Below are 24,470 nucleotides of genomic sequence, written 5' to 3' on the forward strand. Positions count from 1 at the left end.
ACAGCTTATCTTATTCCTATGCACAAATTAAATAAATAAATGAAAACTACATGTAACCATAAGGGGCTTTTTCCATAGATTGGCTTAATCACAGGGGTTTTTCCATAAGTTTACTTAATAGGATGGTTGTTTAAAGGTTTTTTATTGCTTATATATATATATTAGGGTAATTATGTCATTTGGTCTGCCTCAGCTGGTTTTGACAATTTCCGTTGCTGTTTCAAATTATTTCAAACTATGAGAGGTCAAAATGTATGATTCGAAATCATAATGGACTTTTCCGTAGGTTAGCTTAACCACAAGGGATTTTTTTTGTATTTTACCCTACTTTTAAAGATTGAACATTTTCATTTTTTTCTTGTTTTGTTAGAAGCATATATGTTACAAGTTTGAACATAACAATTCAATATTTTGATTAGAGATCTTTTTTTGGTATAGTTTAAGTTATAAAAAATAATATATTTGTAGACAAGAAGTCAATTTGCACTAGTATGCCAATATACTGGCTTTTTTGGATTGCCATTCTTTGGCCAAAAATCTCATGTTTTTTGGAAATATTTCCTTGATGCATTTTTCAATGATCGTTTTACTTCATATAAATCACATCTAAAAAAGTGTTACAGTATATACCCTTCCAGAAAATGCAATCCAAACAATATACTTCCATGATCAATCATACTAGTATTGCGATTAGGAACCTTTTTTGGCAGTTAGAATAACAAAAACTAAAAAAGAAAAATAGAACCTAGACAACAAAATCGATTATGTGACTTGACTCTCATGATTACTTGACATAATTCTAATCAAGGTGAAGATAACTTGTAGTATTTTGGGTAATTTTTTTCAAAGGTCAAAAGGTTGTTTGGGTACAAAAGAATATGAGTACTAAACTATAGGTTTAAATTTAATTTCATTTAAATCAAAAAAGGGAAGGATTTAGGCTTGTCATTGGGCTATCTGAAGTGAAGTGAGGTTTAACAAACTCAGATTTGGCTCATATAGTTAGTACCATTTTTGGGTTTCGAATTATGAGATTTGAAGTGATAAATATGAAACTCATACTTGACTTACAAAATATTCAGATTATAAGTTTAATTTTGACTTAACTCAAGCTCACTTATAACTCCTTAACTTCCTTAATATAATTACTATAATTATTAAGTTTTAAACTAATTTGATATCTGCAGAACCACAACATTAAAACTATATAGGAACCAATAACAGTTCATTAAAAAGTATATAAAACCAAGAATTTTTCAACAGTAATATATCCAATTAATTCAATGTACATAGAAAATAATAATAATACACGATCAACAGTCAATACATCTTCAAAGGTCCTCAATTTGCTCATACTGAGATTTGTCCTTCTAAATCTTTGACATAATTTTGTATATTTAATATTCCTTATATATATATATATATCAAAATATAAATATATTATATATAATTATATATATATATATATATATATATGCATATTAAAGGGTCAAGCATATATCGGGTTTGACCCTAATAAGATCCAAACTCTACTCACATTTAATTCGGGACTAATATTTAGACCCAATTTTAACCCAATTCAATGAAAGGTTAGGCTCATTAGACTTTTTCTTGGAGTCGAGTTCAAACTGACTCGGCCCAGTAATAGTCCTAGAAGGATTGCCACAGATTTTGATGCTAATTCATTTCCCTCTCAAAATGGTTAAGAAAGGGAATTTAGGGATCAGATGATTAGAGTGGGGGCTTGGTTGGTTGGATAGGTTAATTTGGTAATTTCGGTTATGACATGTGTTTTATTAGATATTAGGAATATGTGAATTTGCCAAAACTTATATGTCTTTAAGAATTTAAATCTTTATATTACTACTTCTCAAAATTTTCCAAAGGGAGAAACACAAATTTGATTCTCAATGTTTGACTTGTAGATCAAACTGGTCTCTATTGTATCAGCAAAACAAATATGGTCTCTAAATTTTCTGATTTTAACTTTACATTTTTAGTCCCTAATTTTTGAAGTTTCAATCAATATGGTCTCTTAAGTTTCTAGTTATTGTTAGGAGTTTTACAAAGAAAAAAAAGGTGTGAATTGATTTAAAGATTTGACAAATGTCATCCTAAATCCCTATAAATTTCATAAAAACACTTTATATCGAGATAATAACATCATTGAACTTAAAGAGTTTTATTATTATTTTTTGAATAAGTTACAATCATATGACAATATATACATAATATATAAAATAAAAAAGGAAAATTCTAGTATTAATATAAAATTTATTATCTTTCATGCCAGTTCTTGCATGGTTTGTGCATATAGGCCTTAAATTGTTATAGTTAGGAATTGTTATAAAAACTAGCAATCATAGATACTAATATGAAGTGCTTTTACTCATTATGGGTTAATTATCAGTTAATTACTAATAGTATAAAACAATAATTACATATATAATACCAAATTTGAGACCAATTATCCCAAAGGGAAGAAGTATATGAGACATTAGTGGCATGAATAAATGAAGTAAAAAAATAAAAAAGTTTAATTAGAATTGCTAGTACCCATTTAAGACAATTGCGGTGTAATTCTTATCTTATTTTATCCTAATATCCTCAATATCACTATTGAAAACTTAAGCGATTAAAATTTCAAAAATTAGGGTTCAAAAGTACAAAGTCAAAATTGTTAAATAACAGTAATTAAATTTTGACCACTAGTCATTATTGAGTTTTCATCATTGTTAAATGTACCTAATACCAAAAACTTTGAGAACCAAATTTATTTTGGTGGAAACATTAGAGACTAATTTAGCACATATGCTAAAAATTTAGACTAAAACTACAATTCTCCCTTTTTCCAAAAGAAAAATCTACACCTTTTTTTTTTTGTTTTATTTTTGTGCACACATGTGATTTTTTTTTTCACCTTTCATATCACACAACGGTCCAAAAGGACTGACATCAGTTTATAGATTCAATTGTTAAAATGACTTTGTGAATTGTGAGAGTGGTAATTTGTAGAAAAATTCTGTTTGGTAGAATTTGGATAAAAGAAGGATGTGTTTGATAAAATTAAAATTTGAAAACTGAAGCTTGAAGTCCAAATTCCATTAAGTTAAGTAGTTGAATTGTTATTAGGTCCTATTTGATAATCCAATTCATCACTTAAAGTTAATGGATTTAGATATTAACATGTTCATATGTCTTTGATAATCAAAAATTACACATTTGAATTAATTAAATGATGCTAAATTTTCTAGACAAAACTTACTCTAAAAAATAAGTGATAAGTTATTCACTTATCACTTAATCTGATATACATTTAAATGTATCACATTAGTACTTAACAATTCAATAATTTAATAGATTCATATTTCAAATTTCGGATTCAAATTTTAAATTTCAATTTTATCAAACGCATGCTAAATCCAATATATTTGAGTGTATTTTAGAGTAAATGAATAGCTTATCACTTATATTTGAGAGTAAGTTTTGTTTAGAAAATTCAACGTTACTTAATTAATTTAGACATTCTATTTTTGGTTGTCAAATGTGTCTCAAGATGTTCAGATTTGAACTCATTAAATTTAAGTACTGAATTGGATTATTAAAGAGGGCCTAAATCATTTAGTATAAATCACATTTTATTAGTAAAGTAAGTGGAAGAACTAGGGTATAATACACCATTTGCCATACAAAAGATGGGGCGAAATATAAATATAAATCTCATTTGCGTTACAAATTACAATCCATTAACACAATAATACTGGGAATGAGCACCGATAGACTCAGAAAAGAATGGCTGAAAAACTTGTGACAGCAAAAACAGAAGAAAAAGCAAAAGAATTGGAAGAAGAAGCAAAGAAAGTGGAACTGAAAACCAAGAAGGAGCTGAAGCCCTGGGAGCAGCACTCTGCTGTCATCACCATTCCTCTTTTGACTACAATGCCCCTTCTTCCCTCCCCAGTCATTCCCACTCCGGATTCCTCATCACCTGCCCCATCAGTAAGGTCTCTCATCCCATCTCTTCTGTCCAGAAAGTTATGCTCTTTTTTTTTGTTATTTTTGTACTTTATTGGCATTTATTTATGTAATTTGCATCTGGGTTTTTGATTTTCAATTTGATTGTTTGGGATAGCCTGGGCAGTGTGGTGATTGATAAAAATGCTTCCTTTGTTATGTAGAGAGGGAGAAGAGTGCAACAAAAGAAGCCATGTCAATTCTTGAAAAGGTAATGAATTCTGCTGGTTTTGCCTCTTGTCAGTTCTCTGGAGTAATGTCAAAATAAGGAAATTTTAGATATAAAGAAAATTCATGCTGACTTGAGAATCAGGACGGTTAAATTGGTTTAGTGAACTTGGTTTTATGGGATTCTTAAATTCTGGGCAAGTTTGGGAACTTGGGGTATTTGTAAGTGAATAAGACTGTAGCGGACTTGAATTACTGGTATAATGTGTTCGCTGCTGTAATTGTTTTGGTTTAAGATGAAGAGTAGCAATGTTACGGAATTGGTTTCTAAAGAAAGAGATGTTTGAATGATTAAGCATAATTAAACGGCAAATGGGATGGCGACTAATTGATAAAACTGATGAAGTTTGGAGAATTGGACGAGCCATGCAGAAGATAGGCACAGGCGTGTTGTGTTGTTCAAATGCATTAGGTATTGAGGGGGGAAAAACAAACAAACTAAAGTTGTTTACTGTTTTAACGTGATAAATTTTTGGAAATGAAGTGTAATGCTAATGGTCTTCATTTGTGAGAATAATGGAAAAATTATGCACGCAACACTGTTAGTCTAGGAAAAACGTTTATGATTTTTTGGTTCTCAACTTGATTAAGATTTCTGTTTGCGGACAAACAGAAGAATAAGATGTCAATTATCCTGCCAATAGGTTATTAACTTCTGAGTCTAGTAGCTGGCTTCCAATTTTATTGCTTATGATCTTCCACTTCATCCATTTATTTGTAGCCTGTGCATTTTTAGGCCACAGATTAGTATGGTTTAGTCCTTGTTTACAAGTCTTATTCAACTTGTTTTGCTTACACTGTCATTTGTCACTTGGTTCAATCGAGTGACTGCTTAAGTCTGCTGTGCCTTCTTGAGTAAATGACATGATTCGACATCCAAAATGCAACACTGCTTAAATTCTTTATCACTCAGCTTTCCAGTATATATATATATATATATATATATATATATATAAGTTACCAATTTCCTTGAATTTGAAGTTTCTTATGGATACATATTAACCTTATCTTAAGCTTGAGTACATAACTCATACAGGTTAAGCACAAATTCACCTTACTACTATTGAACCTTTGCATTGTTTTCTTTGAAAATAAATCAGAAACAATAGATAGAAGATATGCAATATTTTCTGCCGTAAGAAAAAGTTTTTAAACATAAAAGCAATTTAATAAGTGCATGGTTATATTTCTCTAAAGAATGACATGGTCTTAAGTGATCGTATTTCTGGAAGGAGAAGACCATTAGTCTAATTTTGTTAGGCATTTGAGACATCAGATATTATATGCATGAAATATATAGCTGATTGCCAATCATCTATTTTGAGTTCTCAAGAAATAGATATATAAGCTTCAGTTTTGCTTTTAACAGTAAAAAGGCATTCTTCATTGCAGCACCTTTGGATAATTGTTTTTTATTCATACCTAAAGGGACTGTATAGGCATGAGATGTTGCACTCTTCTAGGGCCCAAATAATAAGTGGACAATTTAGAGTTAGCTTAAAATCTTGTGGCAGACAACTTGTTTGGAATTGTTTTTGGATATATTTACACCAGAAGCCAAGCGTTGCTGAGGCTTATCACTATGTGAAAGAAATGAATGAGTTTCAGTTGTATTTGAAGTCCTCTCCAAAGCCTGTATCATTTTTATTTCTTGGACCTCTCTTGTTGCAAAAGGAAGACAAGTAATGAACCAACTTGGAGAATGGGGAGAAGTGCATCTGGTGCTTGCAAGATTCTTTTCTTTTGACTTCATGGAGTTTTTATAAAAGCTGTGTGCTGAATGTTTTCTTAGGGCTTCAAACTGATGTTGATATATTGACACATTATGCGTTCTATTCTTTTTTATGCATGCCATCAATATTCACGACTGATGCAACCAATGAAGAGTTTAAGGGAAGAGTAAATTTAAATGTTCTTGGGAACTTGGCTGAAGATCCAATTTACCCACTTTGAAGAATGGGTAATCTTTTTAGGATCTCGAGTTATTTATTAGAAGTTTAAATTCTACATATTTCAGTAGACTTAAAATTTGTGGTGCTTTAGCAGCTTATGGGTATTTTATGTGTTATGGGTATTGGGTAAACTGACAGTGGATGACACTTCGGCTGTTGTTTGAGACCATAGGCTTATTCATTGACTTTGATGGAAGGGCTTTTAATTGAAATGTTGGGATTTGTCACCTCAATTTCCTGTCATAAGATATTCTGGTCCCCAGGGCTGAGCTGAAGCCCGGTACATATTGCATGTACTACTGTACACACACCCACAGACCCAGTTTTGTTAGGCCATCCATGAAGGAGTTATTTAAGTTATTCATTGGTGAAATTTTTGATGCATCTTTGTCTTGGAAGTGATGTCCTCAACCTTTTTGTCATATGTGGCTTTCTTTCTGACTTTTTACTCTCATCTTCCATTGCATGTGGTAGTTTCTTTTCCTGTCCTTGAATATACACCAATGAGAAAGTTAGAGTTCAACCTATCTTCCCCACTGTCAAATAACATTCAGTGTTAAAAGCTTGTGTTCAAATTTTGTATTAATGAGTTTGCTGCTTTTAAGACTATCAGTTAAAAGAGTTCAGGACATTTTTACTTATCAGCAGCCTGTGTAAGTCAGGAGCTATGTTAGTGTACTTCTAATGGATTTCAAAAGCTGGGGAAGTGCTTTGTTATCTGGGCATGGGTGTTAAAGTTGAAGCATGCTCTATATTGTTGGAATAGTGAGTTGCTGAAGTTGTGCACTAAATACAGCTCTAGGATACAACAACTATCTGTATTCTTCTACTTCCATCAGTTGCAAGTATAGAAGACTTTTATATCCTGATTGGTGATTGAAACCTGAAGAATTCCATGAGAACAGAAATATCTGTGACCAATCGAACTATTGACTTTTAAAGATGAGAGTCCCTCTGAAGTGAGTCTCATGGAAACTTTCTTGCTGGCTATTCTATGTAAACTGTTTTCTCATGGAAACTGGTGGAGAAATGAAGTGAGTCTGGCTAGCTGGTGGTGATCTATCGTCATTCTTTACTTTTTCTTTTCATTAATTTTTTACAAAATTTGATTGACTTTTAGCACTTTTGATCTTAGAAGAATGATTCTTTCTACAACTTTTTTGCTAACCAGGTTCTATCCTGATGGCTGTGTTAGTTTATGAAATCTTGGTTAAAAGAGTGACAACTAGCACAAGGATAATCAGAAATTGATTGTACAACAGATGGTCCTGGGGCAGAATACTCAAGTTTGGGAGCAATTCTGACATAATTGTTTGATATGATTATTAGCAGAGAAATTGCAGTTTAATGAAATGTAATTCTTGAAGACAATAGCCTATGCCTTTTATATACTTATGCTACTGAAGTTGTGCAGAATCAGCATGCATGATATTTCTTCACCATCTTTTCTTTTCTTTTTTTTTTAATTTTTTTATAGATGATCCGATTGATTCATCCAATTTCATATATCTGAACTATCTCAATGGGAAATCTGCTTGCATCTAGAGGGTGTAAAGTGTGGAAATCAGCTTGGTGTCTTGTTACCTGCAATTGCAGTACATTTTCTTACATACCTTGTTGTGTATGTAAACTAAATAAGCTAATTCAAGTCGCGTTTATATTCTGTGAGATGTTGACCAGTTGTACGATTAAATATGCTTTGCAGTATGTCAGATCTTTGAGTATTCTAAATGCTGAAGGTTCTGAAAGTTTGGATGTGAATATGTCAGCTAAGAAGAGGAGAATATCTGTAAGTACAGAGAAGGAACTTGGCAACAGTTTGGAGAGGAAAGATGCAGCTGATGACTTTGGAGAACCTGGTAATAGTTTAAGTCTGGTATTTTAGTTTATACACATGCTCATACAGATAATGCAAATTAACATGTATAACTACCTGCAATCTACAAAGAAAATGACGAGGGTGCGGATTTGTTTGTAAGAACAGGTAATATGACTTGTATGCATCCTTGTACTATATAAGATTGAGTTTTGGTGAAAGAGGGGATTGCATTTCAACCGCACAGGTAGGAACCTTTTGGAAATGTGAAATATTCTGGTGTGTTTTACAAGCTATAGGTACAAGTGAGGGAAGCTTGTGGTTAGGTATATTATCCAAAATACCCTTATTTATAGAGGGGTAAAACTTTATGTTGGTGAAACATCTGGTATTTATGGTATGTGCAATTAATCTGCACCCATTTGTTGCTTTTGGTACAACGCACATAAGCCAGTGAGTTTGTGAACTTACTGTAATATCCCTTAACTAACAATTAGTGGGGCTTTTGAGCCGCTTGCTGTGTCTGAAACGCTTGACTGGTTGCTGTACCCTCATGAATGCTAAGGCTTGGTCGGAACCCATTTCTTGCTCATTTACATCTGAATTTAACGGCCATAAACGCGGGTCTGTTTACTCCCCTTTGAGCTTCAGTGCTTCAGTTTTCTCTTTTTGGCTTTGACTACCCCGACTTGCCTCATCGTTTCCCTCTTCATCCAATCTCAGCTCTGAATTGCCCATTTGCTCTTCATTAATTACCCCCCAACTCAATAGCCAAACCGCCGTTATGTTACTGCCGAACCCGTCGCCCATCAGTTTCACCCTTTTCGCATTCTGCAATTGGGATATTTCTTCGTGGCTTCATGCTAAGCACCTCGAAATGTACTTCAGTCGCAGCTAATCCTGGTGGTTCAGTTTGAGGTGAGAGTTGTCCCCCCAATTTTTCCAACCCTCCCCTTAATTTTGACGATTTGTTCTTAATTCCTACAATAATAGACTCTCATCGTGCATTTCAGCTGCAAGATAGCATTTTCCGTACAAATCCGGCTGTCCTCTGTAATTTGACTGGTTAACTTATATTTTTATGGGTTTGGAGCAACATCCAGAAGGAGCTCTCGGTTGGGTTTCTGGAATAAGGTTAGTTTTTTGACATCCTCTGCCTTTCTGCAGTATGCACGAATTTCATTTTCACGGAGTTTGATTGTCGCGATTTGTGAAGTGCTTGATTATATCGTGTATTGTTGATTTCTAGCTATTTGGTGTGCCTCTTTATTCTTTTTCGGACTGAATTGCCCCTTTGTCTCGGTTATCCGATTATTCCACTGGTATTTAGTCTCATCTAGGCTTCGGCTCTTTAACTCGAGCTTCAAAATATTAAAGCCTATGCTTTCTGGAAAGTTTATAGAAGCAAGCAGACCTAATAAGAAGACAGGTAGATAGGAATTTAGCCAACGAGGTGGCTGTACAGTTTGAGATTATACATAGGGCAGGGGATATAGAAGTTTCAGCTTATAGCAGCCACTGGTCTAGCTTCTCCAACAGCCACGGGTCTGATTTCACCACCTCCTTCCCCTGTCAACCATGCGCATGGATGCCCTGAAGTAACAGATCAGAGGATCAAAATTACAGTTAATTTATACCGAAAGTTAATAATATATGGAATTTCTAGGCCATAAATTAATCCTTGCATTTCGAAGATATCAAGATAAGGAGTAAGAAGTGATAAAGTAAATTAAGTTGATCTAAAAGATCTGTTAAGTTCATTTTTGGAACTCAGAAATCCACTCCCGAAATGTTTAAACTCATACTAACACTCCATAATGTTATACGTCTCTCTTTTCCTCTGCTTAAAAGGACAACAAATTATGCATAGATTTTTGTGCAGAGAAAAAAACCCTCAGATCATTCGGATGATCAGATGCCTGAAAAAGCTAAGTCAGCAGCTTTCTCAACTGCTTTTGAATTTTGAAAATCCATTTGGTGCAGCTGATTTTTTTTTTACTTTATGTCTACCAAGGATCAGATGATCATGCTTGACAAGCATGACTAAACCTAATTGAAATGTCAAAAAGATTGCCAGCCGATCACTCTTCTCTTGTTTTCCCCATGGAGAACAAGCCTGAGTTAATGAAAACATTAATGGATATTATCTTCTGTACAAGTACTTCGAGAGAGGAAATTTTAGGCTCCTTGCAACCTGTTAGTGATTTTCAGTAATCAAATCAGAATATCCCTGGAACGGAAGGGGAAAGCATATATGCCAAAATCTAATGCCATTTAGATTAGGGGCTCATTTGCAATTACCTTTAAAACCATATCTTTAGACACATTAGATCGGTATCTTGTTGAACCTTCCAATGGGCAACTCTCTCTCCTTTGGTAATAAAATTAGCATTGCAAAGACTCGAACTTGCAAGAGTATATGAGACCCAATATAGCCACTATCACCCATGGTCACCCTATTTCCTTGACCTTCCACATGTGGAGAGTACTCTGCAACAGATGTTAGACACTGAAAAATGGCTAGCAGTCTTTCCAGTGGGAAAGTTCCGGGACCCTTCATGAGTAATTCCTGTTCAGCAGTTTGCTTCTGTTCCAATGATTTTGCAGAGCTCCTGATAAGATAACAAGGAAAAAGAATCAGCAAAAAAAAAAAGGCTTCCTAAGATGACTCATACAATGCTGAGAAAATGATGCAACGAGAAGCAAGACTGCAGCCTTTGGGAACATGTTCGTAAAGGTTTAGCAAGTTTGGACACTTCAAGTTGCATCTGACAGTCATGAACCATACAGAATAGCGAAATATCTTTCAAAGTTCTTTTTTTTTTTTTTCTGAAACTACAAATGACTATTGTTAAGCAGAGTTAAAAACGAGAATGTAAAAAGAGTCCACATAACAAGGCAAAAAGAAAACAAAGTAATTCTATTTTTTTCCCCACCTATGAAACCTATGGGTCTTTAGTAAATCAATTAGACACATCAAACAAATAAGTATACTAAATTTTCATTCAACCTAATTCTACTCATACGAGTTAGTGCTATAAGATTTTTGTTTTTGACAATTCAATTTTGATAACAAATATGTTAATTATATTGTTTTATGTAAGAGAAACACATTTTAATTTTAGTTGTATGTTGATTAATCAATACTTTCATACTTATGAGTTTCATAAGAATAGGAAGGAATTTGTTTAATTATAATTTGTTGAGTTGCGCCTAAATTTGGTACTTAGACTACCGATGTAATTGCTGTTAAGATCAAACCTTACGCAAGTTGAGTGAAATGAGGATTTGCTTTTGTTTTATTGAATAAGAATGAAAATTTTGTTTAATGTCAGTTTGATTCCTTGATCATACTTTAAATTCAGCTATTTTTTCTCAATTTAACGGAAGGATTTTTTTTTTTATCAAAAAATCCATGAAATATTCCTTTATTAAGGTGCATGCATAATACCCTTAAAGAGGATGTTCAATTTCTTTTGGCTGAACCCTTTTTTAAAAGTGTCATATGTATCCAGATTGGAATCAAGTTACACATAACTGTGGATGAACTATATCTTCGTAAATACTTCATTGCCTTTTGAGGGATTGATAGTTGAAGGAAAATTTTCCATTAAAGAAAAATAACTTACACAAGTTTAAGGACCAACCCAATTATCTATACCATATACAAAGGAAATGAGGACTTTTGGTCTAAACAATATTTTATCGCTTTATATTCATTCTAAACTACTTCCATAACTGCTAAGTACTAATATGTCCTTCAACCAAGTAAAATGTATTTCTTGTTGTTTTATTTTTTAAATTTATTTAATAAATCTTAATTTTTATAAGCAACTACCAGTTGTGGTTGTTGTTTTATTTTTTTAATTTATTTAATAAATCTTAATTTTTATAAGCAACTACCAGTTGTGGTTGTGGATTATACCAAATAACTATTTGTTTATACATTTTATTTTGGCAAATTTTCTTCATAGCTGTTGTAAAAATATCGAGCCAATTATCTTAGAAATGATTTCAGCAAGTGTACTAAAAAATGTTTTACAAATATATTTTTGGTTAGTTGCACGCATATTTGTGTATGCCTCAAACACTAGATTAATATAAAGTTTCACGGTCATGAATGATAAGACAGACACAAAGGTCTAGATTATTCATATCTTTTATTACCACAAAAGGCAAGATGGGCACTATGGCCAATTGTTATAAAGTTTGTCTTATAATGAACTCAAAAAGCAAAATTTGAGCATTTGAGCCGATTCCAAATTAGTTTTGTTTGAAAGCCACAACATGCAAAGTGATATAAGAACTTTGAACTGCAATAAAAAGCAAAAAGGTGGTGTAAGAACCATTCTCAACTTGGTTTAAATTGACAATGTTAAAAGTAACAAGATGCACAAGGTGCAATGCATGGTCTTTTTATAGTGCATGAGATTGTGATGTGATGTAATATAACAAGTTCATAATGAATAGTACTACATTCTTTAGAACAAAATCACTTCTCATTTGGCAACTAATTTAAGTTTTCGATTCTATGCTCTTTCAAATACCTAACAAGATACTCCTTTTCACAATAATCAAGAGCTGGCCCAGCCAATTTGGACAACTCATCTTCCACAAAGTCCAGCGAAGGAACCAGTGATGCATCACCTGCACAACAAGAGGACGGAACCACCAAGAAGCAACGGAACTGAATACTTAAGGCTGCCCTATTAAAGTATCCATACTCATCTACTACTACTACTATAACTAAATAAGGGACTCCATAGAGCCAGAACTACAGCATTTACTCTCTTTCTGCACTCCAATCTTTCCTTCATGGACTATTACTGCTGATCTCATTCTCCGACTTTATGGATTACTTTATGGACTATTTCTGGTTTGCAATGGTAACTGCTTCTCATTATTTGATGGCTATTTCTTCTTGTAATGTACTATTGTTTACTCCACAAAACAACCTCCTTCCCCACAGACACCAAACACCCGCGCGATGCGCGGGCACTCCCCCCTAGTGAAAAAATAAGAACAAGTTTATTAAAACAATATGTGACTATAAAAACAGGGAATGACAAGTAAATAGAAGGAGAAGAGTAAAGAAAATACCTTATGATAGCTGCATCCCTGAGACATACTTATTTAGCCTTGTTTGACTTTGTAAAAGGCTCTAACACTGCCCATATGCTTAAACACCAACCCCCTCCCCCCCCCCCCCCTTTTCTGTGTACCCAGTTTGCTACAAATAGTTTATGTGAGAGGTACGTATCTGTGAAGGTTTTGGCTTCTTAGTACAAGAGTAAAGTTCAAGGCAAGATTTGGTGGATTGCAAGTAACAAAGAATTGCTGAAGAAAACTTGTGCAATTAAAATTATTAGCAGGTAGAGAAAAGATGAAATGGAACTTCCCTCCCAAAAATTAATGAATGAATGAACAGAGTGTACTCTAAAAAAGTCGTACAAGAATTTGTGTTATTTCCATTGTCTATTCTTTCTTTCAACAGCCCCATATTGTTGTATGGTCTGAGAACTGGAGCAGAACAATCTATCATTCTTTTCTTTTTCACAGAAGTGATGAGAGAATCAGAAAGAGATTGTAATTTGGTACTTACAATAAAAACTTGTAGGTGTTATGGTGTCTTAATTTCCCCATTAAGGTAGATAGTGGAGCCAAATATCTTGGAACCATTCAATATTAGTTATCTATGCTATCAAAATTACAGAAATCATGTTTACAAAATAAGTAACAAAATGCACCAAGACTAGAGGACATATTGTTAACTTGAAAAGCAAACAAAATATGATTGTGCTATGTACCGATATTTTTTTTTTAACTTCTCATTTAAAGACATGTATGACCAGTATAATTGTAAATGGAGAAACTCAGGCATGTAATCAGGGATAAAGATCTATTAATGCGGTCAAGATCTCTATATTTCATGTAATCTTCCGATCATCTTATTTGGCTATAGAATCCCAGACGGATGATACCAAGCAATTTAAAGAGCAAGTCTGTTGACACACAAGACTGAAAGGAAAATAGTGGAGATGGAGGATAGAAGATAGTGATGAAAAGGGTCTGGAGTTGTGAAGGACTAAACATGCTTCACAAGTGATTTTAGTCCTATCTGCTTGTAATAAAGAACAACATATTAAGTTAAAGAGAATACTCAGATATGCCTAATAATATTATGAATAGCTTCATTGTCAATAACCCTAGATGTAGGATGGCATGTGCTAACACAGAGGCCTTGCGTTTTGGGAAAAATGATACTACTGAAGTGCAAACTTGTTTGACTACTTGATAATATACTTTTTCTTCATGCATTATTTCAAGTTTTCTAGTCGTTATTAGCTAGAGAAACAACAGTTCAAGTACCTTAGAAGTCTTAGAAATGGCTGTATTAGCATACCTTGGTAGTCTACCAAAGCCATCCTAAAGAGCCACTAGTTTGACCACCCGAGTTGCTGTGTTTATGCTTTCCGCTTCTCTACCACAAGTACCATTCTACCACCTAGATTTTGACGTGCAAGTTTTCCTGTACCAGCACTCTAAACCATAACTACACCAGTGTAACTGATAAGATTGGAAAGCAAGGGATAAACAGTGTGTTAAGTACTGGATTAACTGATGAGAAAGTAATGCTGTAAGAGTAGGACTCTTTGTCCTTGAGAGTACGTCGAGTGTGTTGGAAGGTTCAATGTCTGATCTTAAGCCAAGCTAAACACTTTTTACTGGGCCGTATTCTCGCTGTTTTGCATCTTTTTCATAACAAATTGGTACCATGGATTTCCACGACCCATAAGTGTTTTTGAAATATTATAAATCATTCTTTCTTTCTCTGTCTTTTTGCAACTTAAAGTTATTCTGGAAGTTAAACATGCACGAAAAGTTAGTGTTCAGGAAAAGAATATGACTGTTTTGACGTAAGCCAAACTTCTTTGAAGTATTGCAAGGACTGCAACTACTCAACATCAGGCTCTATAAAATTTTTCATTGCTGTAATGAATGGTAACTCCTCTTGTATTCATTTAGTGGTAATACTATGCATAGAAGTGCATGAGAGAAATTGTTTGCTTTTCAGCGAGATGTTACTAATAATTTCCATAGCCATTGACAATTACAGATAGTTACTTATATTTAGTCAACCATGTAGTATTCTGAGGCAGCAACGATGAGCTAATGCTTGATTTTTTCTCTATTCAACCAAAAGCATAACTCAATTCTTCCTATGCTTATTAAAAATTAAAAGTGACTCATTATCCAAGAAAATTAATTATGGAAAAAATTAAGATAAACTGAAAACAATAACGACGTCCTGCTAGTGACCTCATAATCACCATTTTTAAGATGCCAAATAACACAAAAAAAAAAAAAAAAAAAAATTGAGTCCTCGGGGTCTCAACAGTCAACAGAACTATCCAATGAAATGACCGTCACTGATGTTAGGCACCATTGAAATGCATTATTAGAAAATAAATCCTGCCATCTTTTTTCAGTAGACAGTAATGCAATCTTCTGGATAATAAATAGCAAATCTAACAATTACTTCGGCTTACTGACATTGGTATGAGAAACTTCTGTGGTCTTCCTTGCTGTTTCTTTAAGTTCAAAAGAAGTTTGAAAAGTTTTTCCTGGATTTGGATGCATCAAGTTCTTTTTGCTTTAGTAACATGAGAAATAAGATAAGGTTTTATGGATAAATGAGTGAAAGGAACAAGGACAAAAGGGAGAAATTCCTATAGGATCCTTACATCCCACTTACATATCATATAAAGTACAAATATTTGAAAGCACATTTGTCGTCCATAAGCTTAGAAGTTCAATTTAAGTGCAAAATTCCTCAAACTTTACAATGACTATAGTAATTCTAACTCTTTTGCTTTTACATCTTCTGAAATAACTGACCAAAACCTGTCAATGTTAGGTAAATGCACAGAAAACTCTTACTCGCTCCTTCCAGATTCAGTTAGAGATAATATAAGTGACACTGAAACAAGTAATGCACTTTCGCTAGTCAAGTTGACCAGGAGCGGTTTACTCCTCTTCATCTTTTCCTATTTGAGGAATTGATATTTCATGATATGATTTGATACAAATATGGCAATCAGTAGAAAGGAAAAGGCAAACGAGAACTCAACGAAACAGAAGGAAAAGCTGATAAGCGGCCTCGTACTTCGAAGAGATGAGTCAACTGGATATCAGTTAGCATTGAGAACTGCAAGAGTTGTCTTTCAGCTTCTCTTCTCTTAGAGGAACTTGTCTTCCCACTGACCGTTAATCCAGTAACCAGTGCAAACATCGGGAATATGAGAAATTGTTTGATAATCTACACTTTGTTTATCCAAATTCTGTACTTTGTGCATTAGCTCATCAGACATATCAAAGAACCCAAGATATCGAAGTCCAGTCAAGTTTTGGATGCCCGAAGGCAACTCCTGCATCAGTTTACAACCAACTAATTGCAGATTTCTGAGACTAGGCATTGATTCCTCTTCCACTCTTACCCATTTCAGTCTTTTCAATTGCACAAGCTCTAAAGTCTGGAGTTTTCGGAATCCTCCAACCTTGAAACATAATGTCTTCCCTTCATAAGCACCATAGAGAGAAAGTGATACCAGATTGGGCAAATGTCCGAGGGACCTATTACATTCTCATCTTCTCTCAACCTACTATTGGCCAACTGTAAGGTTCTCAAGGATTGAAGTGATGTCACCCATTGCGGTACTCTCTCTAAACTCCCCTTCAATGTCAGACGTGTGAGGAATCCAAGCTTTAGAGAGACAGAATGTTGGAGATCAAGGATCTCATCTTCTTTAATACAGGAGATGACCAAATCTCGAAGGTAGGTCAGCCTCAAGAGGGAGGAGAGCAACTCCTTTCCATCTTCTCTTCTCAGCTCTGTGATGGATAATTGCCGCAACTACATGAGGTTTCCAATCTCCCTTACTATTTTATCACAATCTGCTTCTATATTATACAGAGTTTCCAAGCAAATAAGCTTTCCAATTCCAAGCGGACATTTACAGCCCCAATCTGCATGCTCATTTGAATAATCACCCACTCCGTCTAACCAAAGAGAACGGAGTTTTCTTAGATTTAGAATTTCCACAGTCAACTCTGTTACATTGGTTCTTGTCAGATCTATAACTTCAAGGTTTTGAAGCTTTCCAATAGATTTTGGAATAATTTTAACTCCAGTTCCATTGAGACTAAGATACCTGAGATGAAATAGTTTGAAGACTTGCTTTGGGATACTGTCCAATTTAGCTCCATACAAATCCAACACCTTGAGCAACTTGGGATCACCACATAAAAACTTGGATAAAAATGTAGTTGTGAGAGGATCTTCATACCCAAATATTACCACAGACCGAAGACACTTTAAGCTACTAATTTCTTGTGGATTATCAGTGAAGTTGTGGATTGCTAGGTGTCGAACATTTTCAGGCCATCTTGTGTAATATCTGGTGGCTACAGTCGTGAAACTCTGCTCTTTAGATTTTGAAACAGTGATTTCACGCAGAAAATCATGAAGACCACATGTAACCAATCTGCCATCATCCCATGTGGATTTAACTTGGATTAAGCTTCTATTGATGAGTTCTTTCATATATCTCATAGCAATATCGGTGCGTGTTATTCCTTCTCTCTCTTCTACATATCCTAGTGCAATCCACTTTTCAAGTATATCATCCACTTCAATTGGATAATCTTCAGGATAGATGCTTAGATATAATAGGCAGCTTTTAAGATAGTGAGGCAAATCATTGTAGCTATGTAAGAGTACCCTTTTGATCCTGTCAAGCTTACCACTGCCATCTGCCTCGCCACCAAAACCATGAAGAATCATCTCCCATTCATCTATCTTTCCCTTGTCCTTCAGAGCCAGAACACCACCTATTGCAACAATTGCAAGTGGTAGGCCCTCACATTTTTTCAGTATTTTTTTAGCAACTTCTTCTAGATTTGGAGGACAGTCATTGCTCTGAAATGTTCTATTGCAAAATAGAGTCCAAGACTCTTTTTCAGAAAGAGGCTCCATCTTATAGATGAAGTTAAGAGATCCTAAACAGGACGCAGAAGCTACATCGGCTATTCGTGTTGTCAATACAACACGACTAGCAGTATTGCAGTCAGGCAATACACATTTGATAGCTTCCCAGGCATCTATACTCCACACATCATCAAGGACAAGAATGTACCTTCTTTCTTGGAGGAAGTCTCTGACAAATTCACTCAGCATAATATCATTCATTGATTCCACTTCCGGAGGGACCGGCCGTCTGATTTCATTGTACAACTGTTGGATCAGATTCTTGATGATGTCCCTGAACTGAAAATTTTGAGAAACAGTTATCCAGGCATGGCTCTGAAATTGTTTCTTCACTGCAGCGTCATCATAGACTTTTTTCACTAGGGTAGTCTTGCCGAGTCCCCCCATTCCCGCAACCGAAACTACTTTCAATTGGGAATGGTCATCAAGGATTTTTGAGATGAGCTCTGCTTTTGGCTTATCAATCCCAACAAGTTGAGCTTCTTCAATGAAGAGTGATTGAGCACGAATGTCAAAATCAGCATTTGCCTGTCGGGAAGAGCTGAAGCCTCTTTCTTGAGTACCATATTGGGACTGATACCTCCGATACCTTTCTGAAATCTCTCCAACTCTGGCATTGATGTCTTTTATCTCCGAAGAAATTTGATGGCGAGCTTTTAGATTCTTCATTGAGTTATAGATCTTTCCAGCCTTGCCATAGAATCCATCCATGTAACCACGAGCAAAACGGAAGGTAAAATCATCGAGAACATCCTCTGTATCATAAGCAACTTCTCGAACCTGCTTTAGCCATTCTTGGAGATGAGAATCTGTCTTCCTTTGCTTCAGCTTCTCTGAGGAAAGTCTTCATGCTCCCGAGTTCAGCTTTGATGAATTGAACGTCTGATTTAAGCCCCCCCAAAAGTGTGATCTCTTGGGAAAGCAAGGTTGAGAGCTGTTTAATCAAAATACCTACAGCACTCTCTGCCATGATGCTCAATTAAATTTCTCAAGAGTCGGTTTTCTTATCAAGCAAATTTTGAAAGTTGTTCCAAATATCAGAAAATATGCTGTTTTTCTTTTTTTTTTTTCTTTTCTTTCTTTTGCAGTATAGAGGATGTGGTTTATATGAGCAATCAAATTCTAGAGTTTTATGAATTTGAAAGAATAGCTATTCAAGAATGATATGAATTTGGGAACATATGCATTTTTTTTTTCGGTAGTATAGACGATGAGTTCTATTAATGCGCTTTACAAGCAGAAAAAGCAAAGCTCGCATGCTGCCTACAATTAATTGAAACGGCAGCATGCGAGTTAATTGAAACGAGATTTTAAGTGCTGGCACGTGTTCTCACACGACTTGTTTCAAGCAAAAATTGAAGAAAACCCGTCAATTGTTCACTTTCGAGCAAAATTGGATGGATCGGGGACCACAATTGTTTTTGAAAATAGATTGGGGACTAATTTCACACATGGTTTATAAATTGGGGACCAAAACTCCAATCGCCCCCCTTTTTTTAGAGAAAACAAGAATAATTGTATTAATGAGATTGTAGGAATTCATCCAGTACCATTTGTTTGACAAAGATTGGTGGGGAGTTTCAAAAAAATTCTGCAAAGTTGCCCGATTTTGCAAAGTGAGTTAAACTATTCACAACCTCATTAACTTGTCTAGCAATCCAATTTACATCAATAATATAGTGTTTTAACAAAGTTAAACAAACATCCTTAATTATCAAGCCAATATCCAAGAGAATGTTTTCATTACTTTGGATAAGTTTGACAACTGAGAATGCATCCCCTTCCAAAATGTAACTTGGCAAATGAATGGAACCATCCAATATCTAGTTGAAGACATATGCAACATTTTTGGAAGGATGCTTTCAACTTTCAGGTTGGTTTTTTATTCTTCTATGCTTCAAACTCTATTGCTTTAAATGTTTTAAACTTTTTTCCCTTGAGTAGTTTGTTTGGTTTGAGTTGTAAATTGTTCATTTTGAAGTAATTTGGCATGCAAAATTAGAGATAATTTATATAAGTAGTCTTTTTTTAATTTCAATTATATATATTGGTTGAATAGTTTGAAGGCTTCTTTTAAAAAGAGGCATCTTGATTTATGATTTTAGTTATCTGCAATTAGGGCTAAAAGCATTAAACCCCTGGACTTTAACTTCAGTTGCACTTTAGTCACTTCAATGCAAAAAATAGGCACTCTACCCCTTATTTTTGTTTTAGGATAAAAATGCCCCTTCTATATTACTTATTATTTTATTTATTTTTTCCCCTTTTTGGCCCTTTTCTACTTGTCCCTTTTCTTTATATTTTTAAATTTTCTCCCTTCTCTCATGTAAATAACTGTTATCTTCTCTTTGTTATTAATATCTATATATTAACTAATGTTCTTAGACTTATTCTTTATTTATTCAACCTTATTTTTTGTTTTGGAAGCAATAATGATCATAAAGTTTCTACGATAACAAAATATATGTTATTTACGTGAATAGACTATTTCATATATTACTTAAATCAATATGTCTAGAGCATAAAATAAAATAAGTTTTAATAACAATAGTATAAAATTCAAATCGTATTAATCAACTATACATAAAAAAATAATATTTTCTTTATTTTTGGGGGTAAATTTTAAATGTTAAGTAATTTAATATTCTAGTTCACTAATATCTTTTTAAATAGTGAAATTTCCAGTAATATATACTTTTTGATTGTGACATGCATATATCAATTTTTTACACTATACAATTTGTTTTAAATTTTTTAATAGTATAAATAAATAAAACAAGAATGGAATTATAAATAAAGATAATTACAATATTATATTAAGCATACAAATTAGTGATACTAATAGGAAGTTAAACCAAAAAGTGACATGAGAGAAGTGAAAAAATAATAACAATAAAATAAAAAATAAAAGAAAGTAGTGGAAAAAGAATAAAAAAGAGAATGAAAAAACAAAAAAATAAAACAAATAGTAAGGGCATCTTTATCTTAAAATGTCAAAGCACAACTAAATGTAAAATTTAGGGGGTTTTAGTGCATTTTATTTGTGAAGCCATTAGATTGTCTATATATTTCAGTAAAATTTATTTTTGCTTATATTGCAAGTTCTTTGTGAGTGTAGAACAGTCGCCATGTGGCTTAAACTTTGTGCTGATTAGCTAAGTACGTTGAATAGGGTATAGCTCTGAGTTGTGCAATTCAGCCTTGTGTCAATTGGTATTCAAATTTTTATCACAGATTTCATTGTTTGAAAATAAATTTCCCATATATGTTTGGTTACTAAGAAAAATATTGAGAGAATATAGAAAGTTAATGACAGTTATTAGCAATTATTAAAACTTCTGTGAGTAACCAACCGTTTTTCTTCAAAATCCTACAAATTTTGCAAGACACAAAATGCATGAAAATGCGAGAAAAATTTTCAAAATTCTTGCTAACCAAACATGCAAGAATAGTGTATAGCACTGACCTGTGCTATTCAGCCTTTTGTCAATTGGTATTCAAATTTTGATCACAGATTTCACAGTTTGAAATTCGTGTCCAATGACAAGTTTTGTTGATACAACAAAGGATATAACAAATTTGATACAATAGAAGTTACAACAGCTTTACCATGCAGGCACATGATACATCTAGACTGCCTGCCTAAAAGGGATAAAGCATCACAACAGGTAAGAAATTTGGGATGACAGCATGTACGATATTCCGAGTGTCATGTGAATTCAAAATATTTGTTAATGCAACAAGAAATAAAAATAATCAAAAAGCCTGTCTGCTCTATGGAATTGATATACATTTTAGTAAGTAACAAATTCTTGGCTCAACCCAAAAAAAAAGGTGTCATGAACAAGGTTCTTTAGTTGTAGTAATATTTTTTTCCCCTCTGATTTTGACAATCAAAGTAAGCTGCTTTCATTTGTCATATCCTTTAATGCAAATTCCCTTGCTAGTCAAGTTGTTCATTGTCCACTAAACAAAAATATTCTTTTCCTTTAAACAAACCGGCTTCAATTTGTTTTGGTGTCAGTCAAAATTTTATTTCTAACGAACTGGCTACAATTTGTTAAGATACTCCCAATCACCTTTTTATCTTACATAGTCCTGCTCTAAAAGAATGTTACAGTAATTTTTTTTAACAAAACTCGGGAAGAAAAAACAAATTTAAATTAAGCCACGGGGGACACCAATTATCGTAAATTGGACAATTTCAGGTTGCAAAACAAGCATAGGGTAGATTTTATTTCAGACACATTTATGACATTTTCCGGAAGGGAGATGAACAATCAAAGTACATTTCTAATAGTACATAAGAAATGTTGCAAAAAAGCTGGTAGACAAACATTGGTTAATATACTTACTCCGTCCCATATTTCTCATCTAGGATGACAAATATTTTGAAACATTCCGAAATGGAAAGCTACGGAGGGAATAACAGTTTTGTTGCTACTCTGATACAAACTGATCGAGATACTCATCGAGTGCGGTGCATTTCACATCGGGATAGAGCTCCGTTGCCTCCACGCCAAAAGAAGCGTCGATCTCAAAGTTGGCCATTTGTCCCTTCACAGAAAGAGCGTATAACAGAGACAGGATGGATTTTGATGACATTGAAGCCTCTGCATGAGATACAAGAAAAGAAACCACTTTAATTAAAACTGTAGAATAGGTGAAATTAGTACTAGACGACTATTGTATGAAAAAAAAAATTCTGAATTGCACGGGTTTTTTTGAGGAATATGCAGCTCGTGCACTTTGTTTCTCTTTGTTAAGTAGCAGACCTCGGATTTTCTCAAGGACTTCCTTCTCTGGAAGGTAAATCTTTTCGAGGGTCTGGCCAATTTTCCTTTCCCACAATGATACTATTTCGTTGCAGGACAGACGGTTGGCAGGTGATCTAAGGTACACAATCTTGTTCAGGGTCCTTGGATCATCTGCTGCTTTAATGGTGTATGCAGCTACATTTTCTTCCACCGAGAAAAAAACTGCAACGAAACAAAAAATGGAAGAAAAATTAAGAACGGTGATCTCTAAAACATGACACTAAACCAATCAAAAAAATGGAAGCGGGCAAAGCTTCTTTTGGATACCTTTTGGATTTCCATCACCAAGAATGACAATTTTGTCTCTGGGAGGACTTGCAGAGACAGAGCCTCCAAAGGGGTTAAGGAAATAATTCAAATATCCAGCAAAAACATTACATACTAAATAAGTGTAAGGTATCCCTTCAGCTTCAACAGCTCTGCGGATCTCAGCTTTGGATCTGTATAAGCTTGAGGCAGGCTCAACAACGCCATGCAAACGATCCACATCACTTCCAAACTCAGAAGGTAGAAATCTCTGAAACCGAATACAGCTCTTTGTTTAGGAACTTGTGGGTTGACAGGGATAACGAAAAGAATTTGTTCAACAGCCAGCAGAGATTGGATCAAGAAAAAGAAAAAGGAATGTATAAAACTGCGTTGTGCTTACTTTGATGTTACCAGCTTCTTTAATTGCTGCAATTATCTTAACTTGATGAGCCACCAAATCTCCCCCGACTGTCGAGATCACTGTATCAACTTGTTTGATTGCATCTACCAACCGCTGATGATCGTGTAGATCTGCCTGTTCAGTTCATACGTCAGTGTCTATAATTTCTTGAGAAGAATTGAAATAGTGCTTAGACAATGGGAAAAAGATACAACAACACACATAAAGAAATCCGACTCCCAAACTCTTGAAGCTCTCTAGGTTGGCTGCCCTTTCAGGATCTGAAATTGTGTTTTCTCCGACCAATGCAAAAGTTGGGTGCCCTGCTTTTGCACTTGCCTCCACTACGTATTTGCCAATGTATCCGGTGCCGCCAATGATCAAAATCTTGCTTTTCACAGCCATTTCCAACTCTAGGATGGTAAACTACTGTTGCAAATTGGATACAATCTGTAATTTGATGAGTTGAAGAGATGCAGAATGTGCTTAGTGACCATAGGCTGCAGCACCGTACAAGATTAATTTATAGAGGAAAAAATATTGAAAATGACAGCCCTGTCGCTGCCGTTTCCTTTTGATGCTCTATTGGCTTCTAAAATTTCTAAAATGCTCCAAGGATTAATCCTCGTACTCTATGGATTCTTATCGGCAAATGTCAACATAAGTTGGTTCAGTTGATAAAGATGATCACTTCCTTACGAAGAGTTACATGTTCAAATTTTGCTATCGATATAATAACTGTATTGGTGGGTGATCTATAGAAACCTTGTAAGCAACCTATGGTCAGTCCTAGGATATGTATGGTCGAAATCAAGCTGAGCGCCCAAACTTTTTTCTTAAAAAAAATAATGGCAAGCATGCGCAATTGCACATGTCATCAAATATTTGAAAGGAAAAAACAAAAAAGTCACATTCAACTTTCGATTCTTGGTTCTACAATATCTTG

At 34.3% G+C, this 24,470-nt stretch overlaps 3 protein-coding genes across 8 annotated transcripts; 1 reads left to right on the plus strand and 2 right to left on the minus strand.

The window, feature by feature from the left end:
- Positions 1-3,706: 3,706 nt before the first annotated feature.
- On the plus strand, positions 3,707-12,922 carry LOC113693746 (uncharacterized). Of its 6 annotated transcripts, none has more exons than XR_011825620.1 (5): positions 3,707-4,004; positions 4,179-4,225; positions 7,900-8,928; positions 9,024-9,144; positions 12,590-12,922. XR_011825620.1 is itself a non-coding variant. In XM_072073005.1 (3 exons), exons 1-3 carry the CDS (start codon positions 3,793-3,795, stop codon positions 7,394-7,396), a joined length of 285 nt encoding a protein of 94 aa, XP_071929106.1. In that variant the 5' UTR covers positions 3,707-3,792; the 3' UTR covers positions 7,397-7,970. The 6 variants fall into 6 exon arrangements, 1 of the variants encoding a protein (XP_071929106.1); XR_011825621.1 differs by having other exon boundaries at positions 7,964-8,928; XR_003449134.2 differs by having other exon boundaries at positions 3,707-3,999.
- A 2,807-nt stretch (positions 12,923-15,729) lies between these two features.
- Positions 15,730-20,532, minus strand: LOC140021787 (disease resistance protein RPM1-like). The gene has a single exon (XM_072073069.1). The coding sequence runs from the start codon at positions 18,767-18,769 to the stop codon at positions 16,925-16,927; it is 1,845 nt and encodes a 614-aa protein (XP_071929170.1). The 5' UTR covers positions 18,770-20,532; the 3' UTR covers positions 15,730-16,924.
- A 1,735-nt stretch (positions 20,533-22,267) lies between these two features.
- Positions 22,268-24,210, minus strand: LOC113693745 (phenylcoumaran benzylic ether reductase Pyrc5). The gene is made up of 5 exons (XM_027212401.2): positions 23,747-24,210; positions 23,525-23,659; positions 23,143-23,392; positions 22,834-23,037; positions 22,268-22,671 (listed from the first exon to the last, which is right to left on the minus strand). The coding sequence occupies exons 1-5, from the start codon at positions 23,927-23,929 to the stop codon at positions 22,499-22,501; spliced, it is 945 nt and encodes a 314-aa protein (XP_027068202.1). The 5' UTR covers positions 23,930-24,210; the 3' UTR covers positions 22,268-22,498.
- Between the last annotated feature and the right edge of the window lie 260 nt (positions 24,211-24,470).

The sequence above is a fragment of the Coffea arabica genome, chromosome 11e (genome assembly GCF_036785885.1).
Source record: "Coffea arabica cultivar ET-39 chromosome 11e, Coffea Arabica ET-39 HiFi, whole genome shotgun sequence".
NCBI lineage: Eukaryota > Viridiplantae > Streptophyta > Magnoliopsida > Gentianales > Rubiaceae > Coffea > Coffea arabica.